The sequence below is a fragment of the Barbus barbus genome (genome assembly GCF_936440315.1).
Source record: "Barbus barbus genome assembly, chromosome: 44".
In the NCBI taxonomy this organism is placed as follows: domain Eukaryota; kingdom Metazoa; phylum Chordata; class Actinopteri; order Cypriniformes; family Cyprinidae; genus Barbus; species Barbus barbus.
In genome coordinates, this window is record NC_136722.1 from 9359161 (window position 1) to 9375130 (window position 15970).

At 35.0% G+C, this 15970-nt stretch overlaps 1 protein-coding gene across 2 annotated transcripts in view; it reads left to right on the top strand.

Moving 5' to 3' along the window:
- The window catches only part of LOC306863553 (arf-GAP with SH3 domain, ANK repeat and PH domain-containing protein 1-like), a 74192-nt gene that overhangs the window by 50576 nt on the left and 7646 nt on the right, over positions 1-15970 (top strand). Inside the window, exons 11-24 of one of the 2 annotated variants that reach the window (XM_079406956.1) lie at positions 31-100; positions 1986-2073; positions 2313-2361; positions 3439-3602; positions 5623-5756; positions 6241-6332; positions 7928-8114; positions 9193-9278; positions 10948-11063; positions 11489-11556; positions 11741-11848; positions 11947-12169; positions 12590-12658; positions 15482-15560. In XM_079406956.1, the coding sequence (XP_079263082.1) occupies positions 31-100; positions 1986-2073; positions 2313-2361; positions 3439-3602; positions 5623-5756; positions 6241-6332; positions 7928-8114; positions 9193-9278; positions 10948-11063; positions 11489-11556; positions 11741-11848; positions 11947-12169; positions 12590-12658; positions 15482-15560 (1533 nt within the window). Of the gene's footprint in view, positions 1-30; positions 101-1985; positions 2074-2312; positions 2362-3438; positions 3603-5622; positions 5757-6240; positions 6333-7927; positions 8115-9192; positions 9279-10947; positions 11064-11488; positions 11557-11740; positions 11849-11946; positions 12170-12589; positions 12659-14207; positions 14361-15481; positions 15561-15970 lie in introns of both variants that reach the window. The other variant, XM_079406955.1, reaches the window with a different exon arrangement.

Below are 15970 nucleotides of genomic sequence, written 5' to 3' on the forward strand. Positions count from 1 at the left end.
AGTGTTATACAGTATAAAATTGTTTTATAGGTTGAGGAAGGTGTGGCAGAGGAGGAAGTGTTCTGTTAAAGGAGGAATTCTCACCATCTCTCATGCCACTGTAAGTAACTCGGACACACTCATGTAATTTACTCGGTGCACTATAAACTGTGTCATCCTATAATCAGCCTAATAAAACGGAGGTCTGACATTTACAGTGAAAAGACTTCATCAGCTTTCTGAACTTTGGCTGAATATCTCTATAACAACCTAGACATCCCACTGTGTCCCTCTTTAAAGCTAGGATAGGGTAGGACAATTTTTTTCCCAGAAACATTTTTTGTTATACTGGTTGAAAGTCTTTTCACATCCTGATAGCAATCAATAATTAATATTAAATTGTATATCATTTGTAATCTGATATATATCCCATCTTCTGTGGAAGGCCCAGGAGGATAAATCATTGAATTTGGTCCATTTAGTTTAGCTGCTGTGGGGGAAAAAAAATCAGATTCCATTACAGAAATGCAAGCCAAAATTCAAAGATTGCCAAAATACACAGAGACAGACAATGGGGTAAAACATGGGTAAACATTGCCCGTGTTTTTACAAGATTGAGGAATTTGATTAAATATTTGGGTTTCAATCTATACAACAAACTTTCAGAGTTTATTCTCGACACGTAAGCTAAACTTCAAGTTGAAAGTGTTTCTAATATGTTGAAGTATGTTTTAAGCAGAAAATGCCTACCCTAGCTTTAAGAGCCCAATGGGAAAATGAGCAACTAGGCCTAAGTGTTGAGCCTCTCCTCTCCTCTCCTCTCCTCTCCTCTCCTCTCCTCTCCTCTCCTCTCCTCTCCTCTCCTCTCCTCTTCTGTTATGAATATGGTTTGACTTGATGATGCAATGTGAGAGAGAGAGTGTCTCCTCTCCACAGCCTCATTTTCTTTCACCTCATAACAAATGTGGCCTGTTAGGTTTCTTACTACACTCTTAAACATACTCACTCCTAAACATCAGTACCAATCAGTCACATTAAGCAAAATTTTGCCACATTGCCAATAGTTCAGCGATGCATGAAGCACAGCTCACACAGAAGTCACTTTCAAACCAAGCAGCTTTCTTATAGTCAACGTGGCAAATTAACAAAACAAAATGACTAGATTTCACCCACAAAATATTGCTGTACAATGGAAAATGTGACCACACTTTTATTTTAACTGAACATTACCAGTCAGCATTAATTGTTAGATTTCTATGACTCAGTGTCAGGCCTTGTCCTCACCCTCTACATCATGTCTCATCAATTTTCATCTTTTCCCCATGATGTAACTTTCCCTCTTGATACCCTCTGTCTTACATTTCATCGTCAAGTCAAACCATAGTCATAACAGTCTGGACCAGTGTTATGCAACACACATACGTGTTGCATTTCTTAACACCTTTGTTCAATCAGTAGCCTGCCCTGTATGCACATCACTGTGCGATTGAGCCTATATCAGGTGTTTTATAGTCAAATCACAAACTTCACAAGCTACTACCAAGTGTTTTGTGAAGATTGTTTCTTTTTAAAAAGGAATGTTAATTTAGTGTTAAAAAAATGTGTTTTATTGTTTTAAAAGCTCTACTCATTTAGGAATGCACGAATGCACCCAAAGGTACTGTAAATGTGGTATGAGATGCTGAAAAAAAAATATATACTCAACCAAAGGTAGCTGTCTAGTGTGTACGTAAACCAGAAAAATATAGCGCAGATGGTGTGCAAGAGTACTTTCTGTTCTGAAAGTACCGCAGGCAGACTGACAAAAAAAAAATCTGTGGGCTGTAGGCTAGTAATAGACTTACGTTAAATGATTGTCTAACACTATAATATATAATCTTTGAACTAGCTTCATTAGAAATTTAAAATCACTTGAAAGCTCTAGTTAAAACCTTTTCAACACTGCAATGTTATAGCAGGAATATGAAGTTGTCAAGCATTTCTCCTGTTGTCACATTTCGTTTCAGTCAAACAGGCAGCCTGTCAAACTCAACCTGCTCACATGTCAGGTCAAGCCCAGCACTGAGGACAGGAAGTGCTTCGATCTCATTTCCCGTGAGTCAACATACACCAATAGGGAGAAATTCTTTAGAACGATTTAGTAGCTTAGTGTAATGTGTTTGTTTACTAAATACTAAATCTTGGAAGAAAATTGTCAAACTTAATTTTAAATAATTGTCTAATTGCACCATTAATGTGATTTATGATTTTAATACTATCTTCTGGTGTTTAATTAGTGGAAACCACTTAATGTTTATGCAGATGGCTCACGTTTTATTTGTCGTATGTTTCAGATAACCGCACATATCACTTCCAGGCCGAAGATGAGCAGGAATTTATGATGTAAGACTTTGTGGGTTTTTTTTTTTTTTTTTTTAACCACTTTGCATCTGTAAGTCACTAATTGTGATCTAATTTAAATGGAAATGGAGTGATCTCTAAGAATTTTTTAAAATGCTGATTATAGGATATCCTCTCTGCAATTTAACAATTATGAAAAATTACAGCAATCTGCCTAGTGGTGAAGACAAATTTGCTTCACTGTGACTAGATTGTGCTATTTTTATAGCAAACTAATATCGTAAAAAGAGTTTGAGATTTGAATTCTCATCTAAAGTGTTTGCTTGATGGATTTTGTGTGTCCGTGTGGTGAGAAGTCTGTAAAGTGGTGTTCAATTGTTTTGAGTTGGCACTTACTCATTGAGGTCACTGACACCACAATGACATTTCCCAGACTCCTTTAGACAAATGTTCTCACAAAAAAAGCATCTACCATCTCATAGCATGTCTAAGTATTTTTAACTACTGGCTTTGCTTCTTACCTACACTGCTGTGAGCTCCCTGCTGTCCATCAGAGAACTCCCTGACTGAGCCATTTAACAGCCATTATAAAGGGCTCTTAAAAGCTCAGAGACTGATCAGAATGAGGCCCTATAACCCCTTTATACATCAGTCATGCAGTCCTTCCACCTCTACTTTGAATGGAGACTCTTTTAAAAGCCAAAAGCTGATCTCATCATCTAGCGAACAAGGAGGCATGACATGCTTTTGAGCTCAGTATATCAGACAATTTTTTGAAACATCTTTAGGATATAGATATATCTATATATATATATATATATATTTTGTTATGCAGCATTTCAGTGTCAGTTTTAAAACAATGTACTAATCAGAAGAAGGATTGGGCAGGACAAGCAATTTAAGTTTAGAGGGATAACACTAGCCACTGTGTAGTTATCATGCAATCAAAATGGACATTATTTACTTTGCTTTCATATTTACTTACATGTTCCTGTTTGCATGTCATTCCAAATAAAAATGTATTTGCACTTCGTACGGTTTTAGTTGTTTCATAAAACTGTAAATAAAAAAGGAGAATGTTTCTTGTGTTGTTCTGTTAATGTGTTTCTGCCTCTACAGATGGATCTCAGTGTTAACTAACAGTAAGGAGGAAGCACTTAACATGGCCTTCAGAGGAGAGCAGGGTGGAGGAGATGATGGGCTGGAAGATCTCACGAAAGCCATAATAGATGAAGTGCTGCGCATGCCCGGAAATGAAGTGTGCTGTGATTGTGGGGCTCCAGGTGCATATCTGTCTGTCTTTCTGTCTAAAAAGAAAATAATAAAATTGTCTGTCTGGTAAGGTTACTCTGCCTCATTTGACTCTCTCCTCTCAGGTCTCTTCTCCACTCAATATGTCCTCTTTATTTGAATCCCTATTTCAGTTTCTCTTACTCCATTACCAGTGAAATGAGTCTCTCTCATGATGAAGCAGCAGTGTGAGTGTGAGGATCAGGCAGTCAGGACAGACGAGCGCTGTTACATCACTCTCTTATGTAATTGGCTCATGCAAGCTGTGCTGAAAGTTCTGAGAGGGCGGCTGCTGCTCCAGGGATTATTTGATCAGCCTCTTTCACATTCATTGTTTTCTCTCTGCAAGAGGATAGAGATGTGACCCAGGAAAGGCCCCTGGGACCTTTTTACTTGTTTTAATTTGTTGTTGCATATAAATCAATGAACAATTTATAAATATGGGAAATACGTTTTATACATTGTCAGGTATACCAGCAAAAAGATTTTTGATGCTTTACTGTTAGATGACCAGTCGTGTCAGAATAAAGGCCCATTCCAGGGAAATAACTATTAAGTTCTAATTGTTCTAGTCCACATCACAACTATAACAATAACATTAATAAACAAAAATGTTTGTTTGGTGTGGACACTAATATAGTTATTGTCATCGGTGTGAACGGTCCTTTTTTAATTTCATTACGTATAGATACAATGTAGTCTGAATACAATAGTTGCAAGTTGGATTATATTGTTGTACATCAACTGTACTGGGAGGTTGTTAGTGCATTTATACATTGCTGCATGGTTGTTAAGATGTGCTGGGTGGTTTCTAAGGTTTTCTACATTAGCACTTAGCTGCTTTCAGTTGCCAAGGTGCTCTATGTGGTTGTTAGCAAATTGCTATGTTTATATGTGATTGCTAAGGTGTTCTATGTGGTTCTTAGCACTAAGCACATAGCTACTTTTATGTGCAGTTGCTAATGTGTTTTAGGTGGTTGTTAGCATCTTGCTAAATTGCTGTGCTGTTGCTAAAGTGTTCTGTGTGGTTGTTAACTAGTTACTATAGTTTCTATTCTTATTCTATATTCTGTGTTCTGGGTGGTTGTTAGCACATTGCTACATTGCTATGAGGTTATATTCTAGGAGGTTGTTAGCGTATTGCTACATTTCTTCTATGCAGTTTATTTGATCTTCTGGGTGGTTGTTAGCATGTTGCTCGGCAGCTGGTCAGGCGTTATGGGTTGGTTGCATTTTATGCACTAGGTGTAGAAAAAAGTCAGATGATTTCTGGTATCAGTTATGTCTGTAGCATAGACTATGTGGGATGAGTATGCATCATAGTTGCATCATATTCCTTTTTAAAATGAACCATTCTTGTGAACCGATTCATTGATTCATGGGCTTATAACTGAAGTATAGGAAGCTTCAGGTGATGCCTTGACTGTGTAAGAGGCTTATAGAGCTGTGTTGAGCTGTTATTCAACTCTTCAACTGAGAGCTAAACACTAATCTGTGTCAAGGTGCATGACTCCTTACACGAATGAGTCTGTTTGAAAACAGGTTGGTTTAATGAAATGCTTCTTAAACAGAGAGATGAATGAATGTATTTGATGCTGACTGATTGTGTGTCTGGCAGAAAAGAAATAATGTACAAGTACATGTGGGATTTACTGAGCATGCAGAGAAAGCTGCTGGAGAAGACTTGAATCTATATTTAGCTGATGTGTGTTATGTGCGTGTCCTCTTTATCTTTGTCGCCCTGTCACTGGTTCTGCTCAGGGGACGTCACTGGCACTCATGGAGCCACAAACACACCTGCCGCCAACACTTGCACACAAACAGTTCGTGTCATATTCTCATTCAAACACCGATAACATGGCACTCTAAAGTAAACTCCATTCAGCATTTACCATTTCATCTTGTAGAAAATTCAAATTATGAGTCCAACGAGGACCCCTTGTGGTAAAAAATGTTTGTTACTTTTCCTTGTTTTTTTTCCATATTTTTAATTAAATTTTTTCATGTTTTTAGATCCCAAATGGTTGTCGACTAACCTTGGAATCCTGACTTGCATTGAATGCTCAGGCATTCATCGGGAGATGGGCGTCCACATCTCACGCATCCAGTCTATGGAGTTAGACAAACTGGGAACCTCTGAACTCTTGGTGTGTTCAATTTCTTTTTAAACACAGTATTGCATTGGTCTTGAATGGGGATCCATAGGGTTTGCGTGTCAGTACTGCAGAGGGTATGCCAATTATTGTTTGACCAAAAATTGATTTGTGACTAAATAAAAAATATAGCCAAATTAGCTGAAGTTCAGCTATGAATGAATGAATTGTCATTAATACATTAAAATGTATCAAGTAAATTAAATTTGTATGTGCATGAATCTGATTAATATCCTTTTATTATCATTAACTAAAACATTTTTGTGAATTGAATTTAAGCTAAAATAAAAGATATCTAACAAAAAATAGTCCTTGGCGTAACCCTTTAGTATAGCAATAAAATCATATTTCATATAGAAAATTTAGGATCAGTTCATTGGACCTATGGCTGTCTACGTATTTTATGATTAATTTATTTAATAATTTTTTAAGCATTAGATAAATTGTAATTAATGCATGTTTTATTCTATTTTTTCAGCTGGCCAAGAATGTGGGAAACAGTCGTTTTAATGAAATAATGGAGGGAAATCTTCCTTGCCCCTCTCCTAAACCTACTCCTGCTAGTGACATGTAAGTATGCATGGCAAACGTGTTTTATTGTAATATTTTAGTTTAGTTTTTTAGTGTATTAAATAGGGCTGTCGCGATTCATTGATTTTTGTCGACTAGTCAATTTTTTAAAATCATCGACTTTATTTTGCTCGCGTCGACTAACTGGCTAAATACCGGAAGTGGCGCATTTCACGGACTAGAATCCATAAAACACATTAATTTCCAAGGCTGCATGATATATTAAATCCATTTAAAAATCATAATTAAGCATAATTGTGAATTCATAAACGTTATGATTTATTTAAATAATTATATGCAATGCAGTTCTAACACAGTATATGTATGCGCTTTAATTATTTACATACGTGTAGGTTAAAGTCGGCATGAAATCAAAAGTGACAATTCTTATTTTTTGATGGAATACTGTAGTGTTTGTTATAAATAATTTATCTGTGCACTTCATTATTTAATTTTTTTTAATTCATGTGCCCTCATAATCTTTAATCAAAAAATGACTCCTCTACTCTTCCGGTCACAAGTAATGGCGCAAGGGCAGAGCTAGTGATGTGAGGGGAAAACACTGGGATAAACGACAGGGGGAGAAGCTGAGGCTGATTCGTCACTTTATAGCACTGACACCAGTCATGAGGAGTACGTTACCCTTAAACACTGAAAATATATTAGGATATTACGACAACGAGAAATCCCCCACCATTAACTGCAAACTGGCATTTCAGATCTGCCTCCAATTTTGTTCAATAAACCATATGATTTCTTGCTTTTGATACTTTATTTGAACTGATTATTATTGCGTCATTGCTATTATATATGTATTTTAAGTCATTTTAAAAGCTGTTGTTCACTTATTACATCTATTTTTATTACTACAAAAAAATTAATATGAAATCCATTTTATTTCCAAATTAATTTTTTTCCATTTTCATTTTTCTGTACTCTGTTTTAATGGTTAAATTAAATTTTATTAATCAAAAAGCCTGTCTAATTAATTGAGTTTAACAGTTTTATTTTTACCAAATTCTGTTTTCCATTATTTTATGGACTCCATTTTAATGGTACCATTAAATTTTAATAATCAAAAGCATTTCCAATTAATTGATTTTATATTTAAAAAAATATATATATTTTTTTTTGTTTTTTATTTTATTTTTTTTATTTCTGGTAAATGCTCCTTTAAAAAGTGTTTTTTGATTATAATTGTATTATTAGTAGACTAGAACACATGGATATGTTGTTATTCTCACACTATAATACTGAAGTTTGATTTCAGTGATTTGGACTATGAGATGGACACTTGCTTCTTGCACTCTATGTTGCACATCACTTTTGCTTTAAAAAAAAAAGCAAAAAAAAGTTTTCATAGAAATTTGGATTTAATTTGGGTTAATTAAATGTTCTTAAGTAAAATTGTAGATTTTTTTGTGGGAAATTAATCGTTTAAATAAAAATGGTTGTTAGTGGCAGCCCTAGTATTAAAGTCTTTTTGGTAAATGATAGATTTTCCCTGTGGTTGCACTTGCGTCAAAATGTTTGAATGTTTTGGATATTAATTTTAAATCCTTGTTTTGTTTCACTTTCTCTTAATTCAATCTTAGGACTGTTCGTAAGGAGTTTATCAATGCTAAGTATGTAGATCATAAGTTCGCGAGAAAAACCTGCAGCTCAGCAGCAGCCAAGATGAGTGAGCTGTTTGAAGCCATCAGGTCACATGACCTGCTAGCTCTCATCCAAGTGTATGCTGAGGGGGTAGAGCTTATGGAACCACTACCTGAAGGAGGACAGGTGAGTTACAGCATCTGTCAAACTGAACTGTGTAGTAACTAGGACAGTGAGAAAATAGGCTCATTTTTTCATTTACCATTCTCATTTTAATAATTAAATGGCCCCTGAAAGGAAACTTCCACAGGTACAGAGTGTATACACCCTAACTATCACATGACATGATGGATGACCCATGCACATCAGAGACTTTGATGAGCACAGATTTTGAGGTCTGGTGAATATCAGAAAGCAGACACGCTGAACGTGACTTGAATGTGACTTTCCTCTGCCTTGATCTTCTCCCAGTTTACTCTTCGTTCAATCTGCTAATGACTTTGGTAATGCTGCCACCGTCTCAGAGATAAACAGCTGCTTCTGAGTGGGTGCAGTTGCAAAAACATCCTCAATCTAAAATGATCTCCATTTCACTTTTTATGATGTAACCTCTAGCCAGATTCTCTTTTGTTGAATCCTCAAACATGAAGCAGTGACCCTGGCCATGTCAGAGACACTATTAGCCAGATATTTTTGTGGCTCTTCATCAACACATTACATAACACAACTGATGTTACTATATTACATTACTATAAAGTAGTCAGTAAGATTTTTATTTTTATTTTTATGAAAGACATATCTTAAGCTTACCAAGTCTGCATTTATTTTATTTGATAAAAAAATACAGTAAAAACTGTAATATTGAAAAACATTATACAATTTTCACAACTGTTTTCTATTTTATTACATTTTCCAGTCGTTATTGTCACATAATCCTTAAGAAATCAATCTAATCAATCAGTTTGCCACTCCAAAACATTTATTATTATTAATGTAAAAAAAAACAGCTATGTCCTGCTATATTTTATATAAATGTTTTTATATTTATATATATTTTTATGTATAAATATTTTTAAGGAAGGCTGCTTAAAAAAATAATAAATCAGTTTTTTTCTTTTTTTTTCTTTCTCTTTTCATTCTACAGTAATTTTTGTCACATAATCAATCATATTTTACACAATAAGACAAGAGACAGTTATTAAGAGAGTAAATGGGTTAGCATATGTTTTTTTTATTTATTATTATTTATGCTTCTGTGTTATAGGAAGGAGGAGAGACTGCATTGCACTACGCCGTGAAGACAGCTGACCACACCTCACTGCACCTGGTCGACTTCCTTGTCCAGAACAGGTATGGAACATCAGCTTATAACCACAAAAACTGGGAGGATACTCTCCTGGCCATGTTTTTATTATCAATTTTCAGTATTTTGGGTTCATTTTAGGCAGTCACCACTTGTTATGTTCCATCAGCATTATATTAAGAGCTTAAGAGTTTTTAATGTGTGTTTTTTTCTTAGGATGGCAGGTGTTCATGTACAAGCACCAGAACTTTTGAAGGGATTATTATGCAGATAATGGAGTAATTTAAATTCAACTTTAGCTCAATTTGCTCTCTACTGTGTGGATTAAAGTTACATAACAGTATTAGAAGATCAAGTCATGCCTGAGCCAGGACTACTCTTGGCACACATCCTAGTAAATAATCATAATTCGGTTTCCCTGAGGACTGGAACACTGAAACTGCTCCAGGTTTGCATTAAAGGTTGACTCAAAAGAAATATAACAGCATAAGGGAAGTAAATCCAACCTAGATAACTGGGATCTCACTTCCTCTCTGATTACATTTGAAAGCTATCAAGCATAATTTCTGATGACAAAGCTGAATTTTTAGCAGCCATTACACCAGAATTCTGTGTCGCATGAACCTAATTAGCTGATTTGGTGGTTAAGAAACATTTATTATTATTGATGTTAAAAGCCATTGTTCTTAATATTTTTACAGAAACTGTGATACTTTTTTCAGGATTCTTAAATAAATGGAACGTTCAAAAGAACATTATTTATTTAGTCAATGTCACTTTCGATTTGAATGCATTCTTGCTGAATAAAATGCATTATTATTATTTCAAAAACATTTTTACTGACCTCAAACCCTTTGAACTGTAATGTACTGTATGTGGAAGAAAACATTTTTTTTTTCTCTATATCTTCTGTTTTATCCACACTCATGTCCACTGGTTTTGTTAACCCATCTTTAATGTTTTCTCGTTGTCTTTCCAATATTGTCGCAAATTCCTTTTTATGCATTACGGACATTAATGTGTTTTATGGTACTGAAGCAATTAAGAACACAGATTTAACTGCAGTAAATCCTGACACATAGTATCAAAAGTAATCTTTATGTATGTATTTATAGGTGGACATTCACATATTCATTGACAGCACACAGAAATATGTTTGGCACCAATTAATAATCTCCAAATGAACACTGATCCTGTCATACTGGGCTATTTATTTTGTTCAAATGTGGAAAATAGCATTATCCTTTCAGAACTTAGAACCTGAATCGTACAGTGTTGCAGTGATCACTACAGAAAATGTTCAGGATGAACTTCAAACTAGGTCAGAGAAATGTATGAATTTGTTCTCAGAGAGCAGGGATATACTGGTCTAGATGTGTAGCCTGTTTTTTTTTTTCCTTTGCTGTGATTCCCACAAGGTAAACAGAACTGGGTCATTCACGTGCACTCTCCCCATGTGTGCTGTTTAGTCACTGCTGACCCAAATTCAGAAGTGTGAAGTGGCTCATTAGGAGTGAAAATCTTGTTAATGTCAGCCTCAATTAAAGATTTGAATTGCATTGAAGAGCACTTTGGAGATGATGATTTTGTTGACATGTTAGCCGTACCACATAACACACAGTTTTGTGCCAAAATTGCTACAGGTTGGATTTAGTATGTGTTTTTAATAGTACAGAAGATCAAGGAAATTTTGATTTCTTATGTCTCTGTCTCCAGTGGGAATCTGGATAAACAGACGGAGAGGGGAAACACAGCCCTGCACTACTGTTGCATGTATGAAAAACATGAATGCCTCAAATTACTGCTGAGAGGCAAACCAGCTACTGATATCAGTGAGTTACACATGCATGTGTGGTTTTATATATATATATAAATTATTTATATATTACTATATTTATATTTATTATAGTAATATATTACTATTACTATATTTATTACTTTTTTATAATTTTGTATGATATTTAAGTGATTATTGATTTTTCATACTGTAGTTTATAATGTTGTGATGCTTAAATGCACTTGTGGCATTCAAAACAAAGGAATTTAGATTTTTAGTGTTATTTATTTAGTCAAAATAGTCTAAAATTATAATATTAGCCATTTATTGACATTAACATAAATATATAATAATTATCAAGTCAACTTATCATATCGGCCAGAATCCCTGCTTATATATACTGTATATTTACCAATGCTTTGTCACCACGTTACTTCATGGTAAACATTATGCATGTTAATGAGTGTCCTTATGTTTCAGCCAATCAGAATGGAGAAACAGCTCTGGACGTGGCCAGGCGGATGAAGATCATCCAGTGTGAGGAAACGGTGAGTAACTTGTGGGACAGATGAGACAATCCTTCCTTTGGAAACTCTTTAATGGCTCTGAATACACGTCCATCGTGAATTTTAAATAATATAGGGGGCAGCAAAGATGTGGTGGAGGCCCCAGGGTGTTAAGATGTGGTTGTTTTTGAAGATCTGACTCATATTTGGTATGTGTGTGTTTCAGCTGGTACAAGCCGCTGCAGGAAAATTTAATCCTAAAGTCCATGTGGAATATGAATGGAATCTCAGATTGGAGGAGCTTGATGAGAGTGACGATGACCTGGATGACAAAGTAACACATTCTCATTGAACACATTGAACATTTCTTACAATACCCAAACTTCTTGGACTCACAGACTGAATGATTTTCTCATTGTTTTTCTTTCCCAGCCCAGTCCCATTAAGAAGGATCGTTCTCCCCGGCCGCAGAGTTTCTGTCACTCATACAGTCTGTCTCCTCATGACAAGCTCTCTCTGCCTAGTTTTGGCCAGCGTGATAAGCAGCGCCTCTCATACACTGCACTCTCCAATCAGATGTACAGTGTTTCTACCGACTGTCCGTCCTCTCCAGTCTCAGATGCCCCACCTCTGCCTCCTAGGAATGCAGGCAAAGGTAACCCAGAAACCTAAAATCCAATCAAATGTTTAAGCATAAAACTTGTTCTAACAATCTTGCCCATTCCATAATTAAATATATTAATTTATGTTATAAATACTATTTACATTCATAAAAGCTATTTCTTCAGTGTATTCAGATATATTAATCCAGTTCTTTGCATCTGTAGCTTTAGTTCAGTTTGTAATCCTAAAACAACAAAAAAACTAACAAATATCTGTGTGGTTTTTATCTGCTTTCTGTTGCTTTGCACAGTCTCTAGCTGGGTTTACTTTTCCATTTGATACTTTTGTTTATAATTTAACTTTCATATGTCATAGTATTAATAGGCAAACCTATGTAAAATGTCATCCAGTCTTTTTCCATCTTTTTCTTCGTTCTCTCTCTGTATTTTTCTCTTTTTCTCGTCTCTTGCAGCTCCTCCTCTGGCTTTCCTTGGCTCTCATTCCCACTATGCTACTCTGGCTAGCACTCGACCATACTTCAGTGACTATCTTTTCTTATTTGCATATACCTCTCCTGCTTATTTAATCTATTTAATGACCTCATTCTGTGATCGTGCTGCTGTGTCTGAAACTGAAGGCTGCTGCATCGCAGTGAACAATGTTTTTATATGAAAGTACACTACCGTCCAAAAGTTTTGGGGCAGTAAGATTTTTTAAAAATAAATAAATATTTTTAAATAGCAAGGATAAAATAAATTGATCAAAGGTGACTATAAAGACATCACATTGTAAAGTTACAAAATATGTCTATTTCAAGTAAATGCCGTTCTTTAAAAAAAAATGTATTTCTTAAAATATATTAAGCAGCACATCTGTTTTAAACATTAACCAAAAAAAAAAGTTTCTTGAGCACCAAATCAGCGTATTGTTAGAATGATTTCTGAAGGATCGTGTGACACTGAAGACTGGAGTAATGGCTGCTGAAAATTCAGTTTTGCATCACAGGAATAAATTACATTTCATAAAATGTTAAAATATAAAACGGTTATTTTAAATTGTAATATCTCACAGTATTCTGTTTACTGTATTGTTGATCAAATAAATGTGGCCTTAGTGAGCATAAGAGACTTTTGAATGTAGTGTAATTAATTTCAGATTATTTGAAAATGTTCAAGATACAATTGAAATGAGCTTTAGAGATACATTTATTAGTTAAAAAATGTAACCATAATAAATTAATATCATAGGTGGTGAATATATATGCTGACAAGATAAAAGCATCTTAGTAGACAGCTTGTTGCGTAATAAAAAATCTATTCCGATTCCAGAATCGGATACTTAAGGTTAGGAATCGGATACTTTTGGCAAATTAAAATTTCGATTCCACCTATCGATTCCTGTGCGCACTTTTTATATATATATATATATAAATAATATAATAGCTAAACATGCTGCAAGAGAGTGTCAAAGCACTTTAATTTAATAGATCGTTAAAGATCGTGAACATGATTCAAACACCAACGTGATTCTATTCCTAAATTACAATGATTCGTCCGTGCAGCATACCATGACATCAGTGTGATTTGAACATTTAAATCTGCGTTCGCGCTGCCGCTGACCTGAAAAGAACATCTGTCATGAATGAAACAGCTTCAGTATTTTCAACCACATCATAATGCTGAAGTTGTTAAATTGCTGTGTATGCTTGTCTCATCATTTTTCTGGTCCTCTCTGACTGAGCTTTTCACTGGCTATTGACTGTCCTTTTAAAATATGTAATGTGGAATAGATTGTTCTTCCATTTTCTCTTTCATTGAAATGAGAATAAATCTTACTTGACTTTTTTGTGGTGTCTTGATGTCCAATTTCATCTAGTTTCTCCACTTCCACTTTAAGTTCCACTCACCTGACCTGCTTCAGTTTCAGTTGCAATTGTCATCTTATCTAAGTATTTACCCACACTGTTTACTTATCTTTCTGTCCTGTCACCCTTCTTCCTGTGTCTTCCACAGACCCATGTTAAATGACAGCATCCATTCTTCCTCATGATATCACTGCATGTTCTTGTTTTATGTTTGTTTTCCCTCCAGCCCCTTCCTTGTTGAACCTGCCCCCCTCCGCACAAACCCCCGCTAGTGGCAGCTCCAACCTGTCAAAGAAGAGGCCCCCGCCCCCTCCCCCTGGACACAAACGCACGCTATCCGACCCCCCCACCTCTCTCTCACACACCCCGCTCAGTAAAGGTGGGCTATACTTAGTCAACAACCCTTGGTTGAGTTACAAACTAATGTTTCTGGGTTTTATTTTTGTCCAGGGTTTCATTTACTCAGATCCACATAGAATCGATTAGATTTTTCCATTAATGTAAGACGTTTTCAGTGGAAACACCAGTTTAGTTGCTTTTAAATTAAATTCTTGCAAGACATTTTTGTTAATTTCAAATGAATCCATTACCAGATCATTTTCATCCCATTCATTACATGCTAAACTCCAGAACATGTTAACTATGAGAACCAATATTGAGAGGACAATAATGTCAATGAAAGGCTCAGCCTAACAACCCCATCCCTAACCTTTTGATCTCTGCATTATACCCTGCCCCAGTGATTTGCATGTTTCTTACCATTTTGGGTAATGACAAAGAAAAAAGGCATGGCAAAGTAATGGTCTGGGAGTTATTAATGGGAGAAAGTATGTATGTTGTGTATGCTGTATCACAACACAATGGTCATAATAAAGTTTGCTTTATTATACTGATTTTATAGCCATAAAGTGACATTTGCAGAAAGAATGACAAACTTTTATGTGGAAAACATTTGCGTATACTTAAATGCATTTTGGTTGTACACTACTGTTCAAAAGTTTGGAGTCAGTATTGTATTTATTTTTTTCTTGTTTCTGAAAACATATGTGAGTTATTACAAAAATATTAGGCTGATAATAATAAGAAATGTTGAGAACAAATCAAAATATTAGAATGATTTCTGAAGGATCATGTGACACTGAAGACTGGAGTAATGGCTGCTGAAAATTCAGCTATGCCATTACAGAAATAAATTACATTTGAAAATTCTAATTACATTAAAATAGAGAACAGTTATTTTAAAATTGTAAGAATATTTCACATTATTACTGTTTAATGTATCTTTGATAAAATAAATGCAGCCTAAAATAATTTCAAAAACATAAAATCTTACTGACCCCAAATTATGTTTTTTATTCTTTTCAGTCTTACAAAAGTCTGCAAATGTCACCTTAGCGGCTCTATGGGCTTTTAAAAGCAGAGACATATTTAAGAAATTTGTTAATTTGTTATGAAATTCACAGTACTTCACTGTATAATGTTCACTGTACAACATTCCAGGAAGTGATTCAACACCACCTCCTGGCAACAAGATGTCTCCTTTAACTAACAGATTTGAGGGTATCCCACATCAGCAAAGGTGAACCAACATCATTTAAGTAACAGTTTTCAGAATTACAGGTGCATCTCAAAAAATTAGAATATTGTGAAAAAGTTCATTTTTTTTTATTGTAACTCATTTCAAAAAGGGAAACTTTCATATATTCTAGATTCATTACATGTAAAGTAAAACATTTCAAAAGTTTTTTTTGTTTTAATTTTGATGATTAGAGCTTACAGCTCATGAAAGTCAAAAATCCAGTATCTCAAAATATTAGAATTTTTACATTTGAGCTTCATTAAATTACCATCTCTACAGTATAAATTCCGGGTATCTCTTGTTCTTTGAAGCCACAATAATGGGGAAGACTGCTGAATTGGCAATGATCCAGAAGACGAACATTGACGCCCTCCACAAAGAGGGTGAGTCACAGAGGGTCATTACTGAAA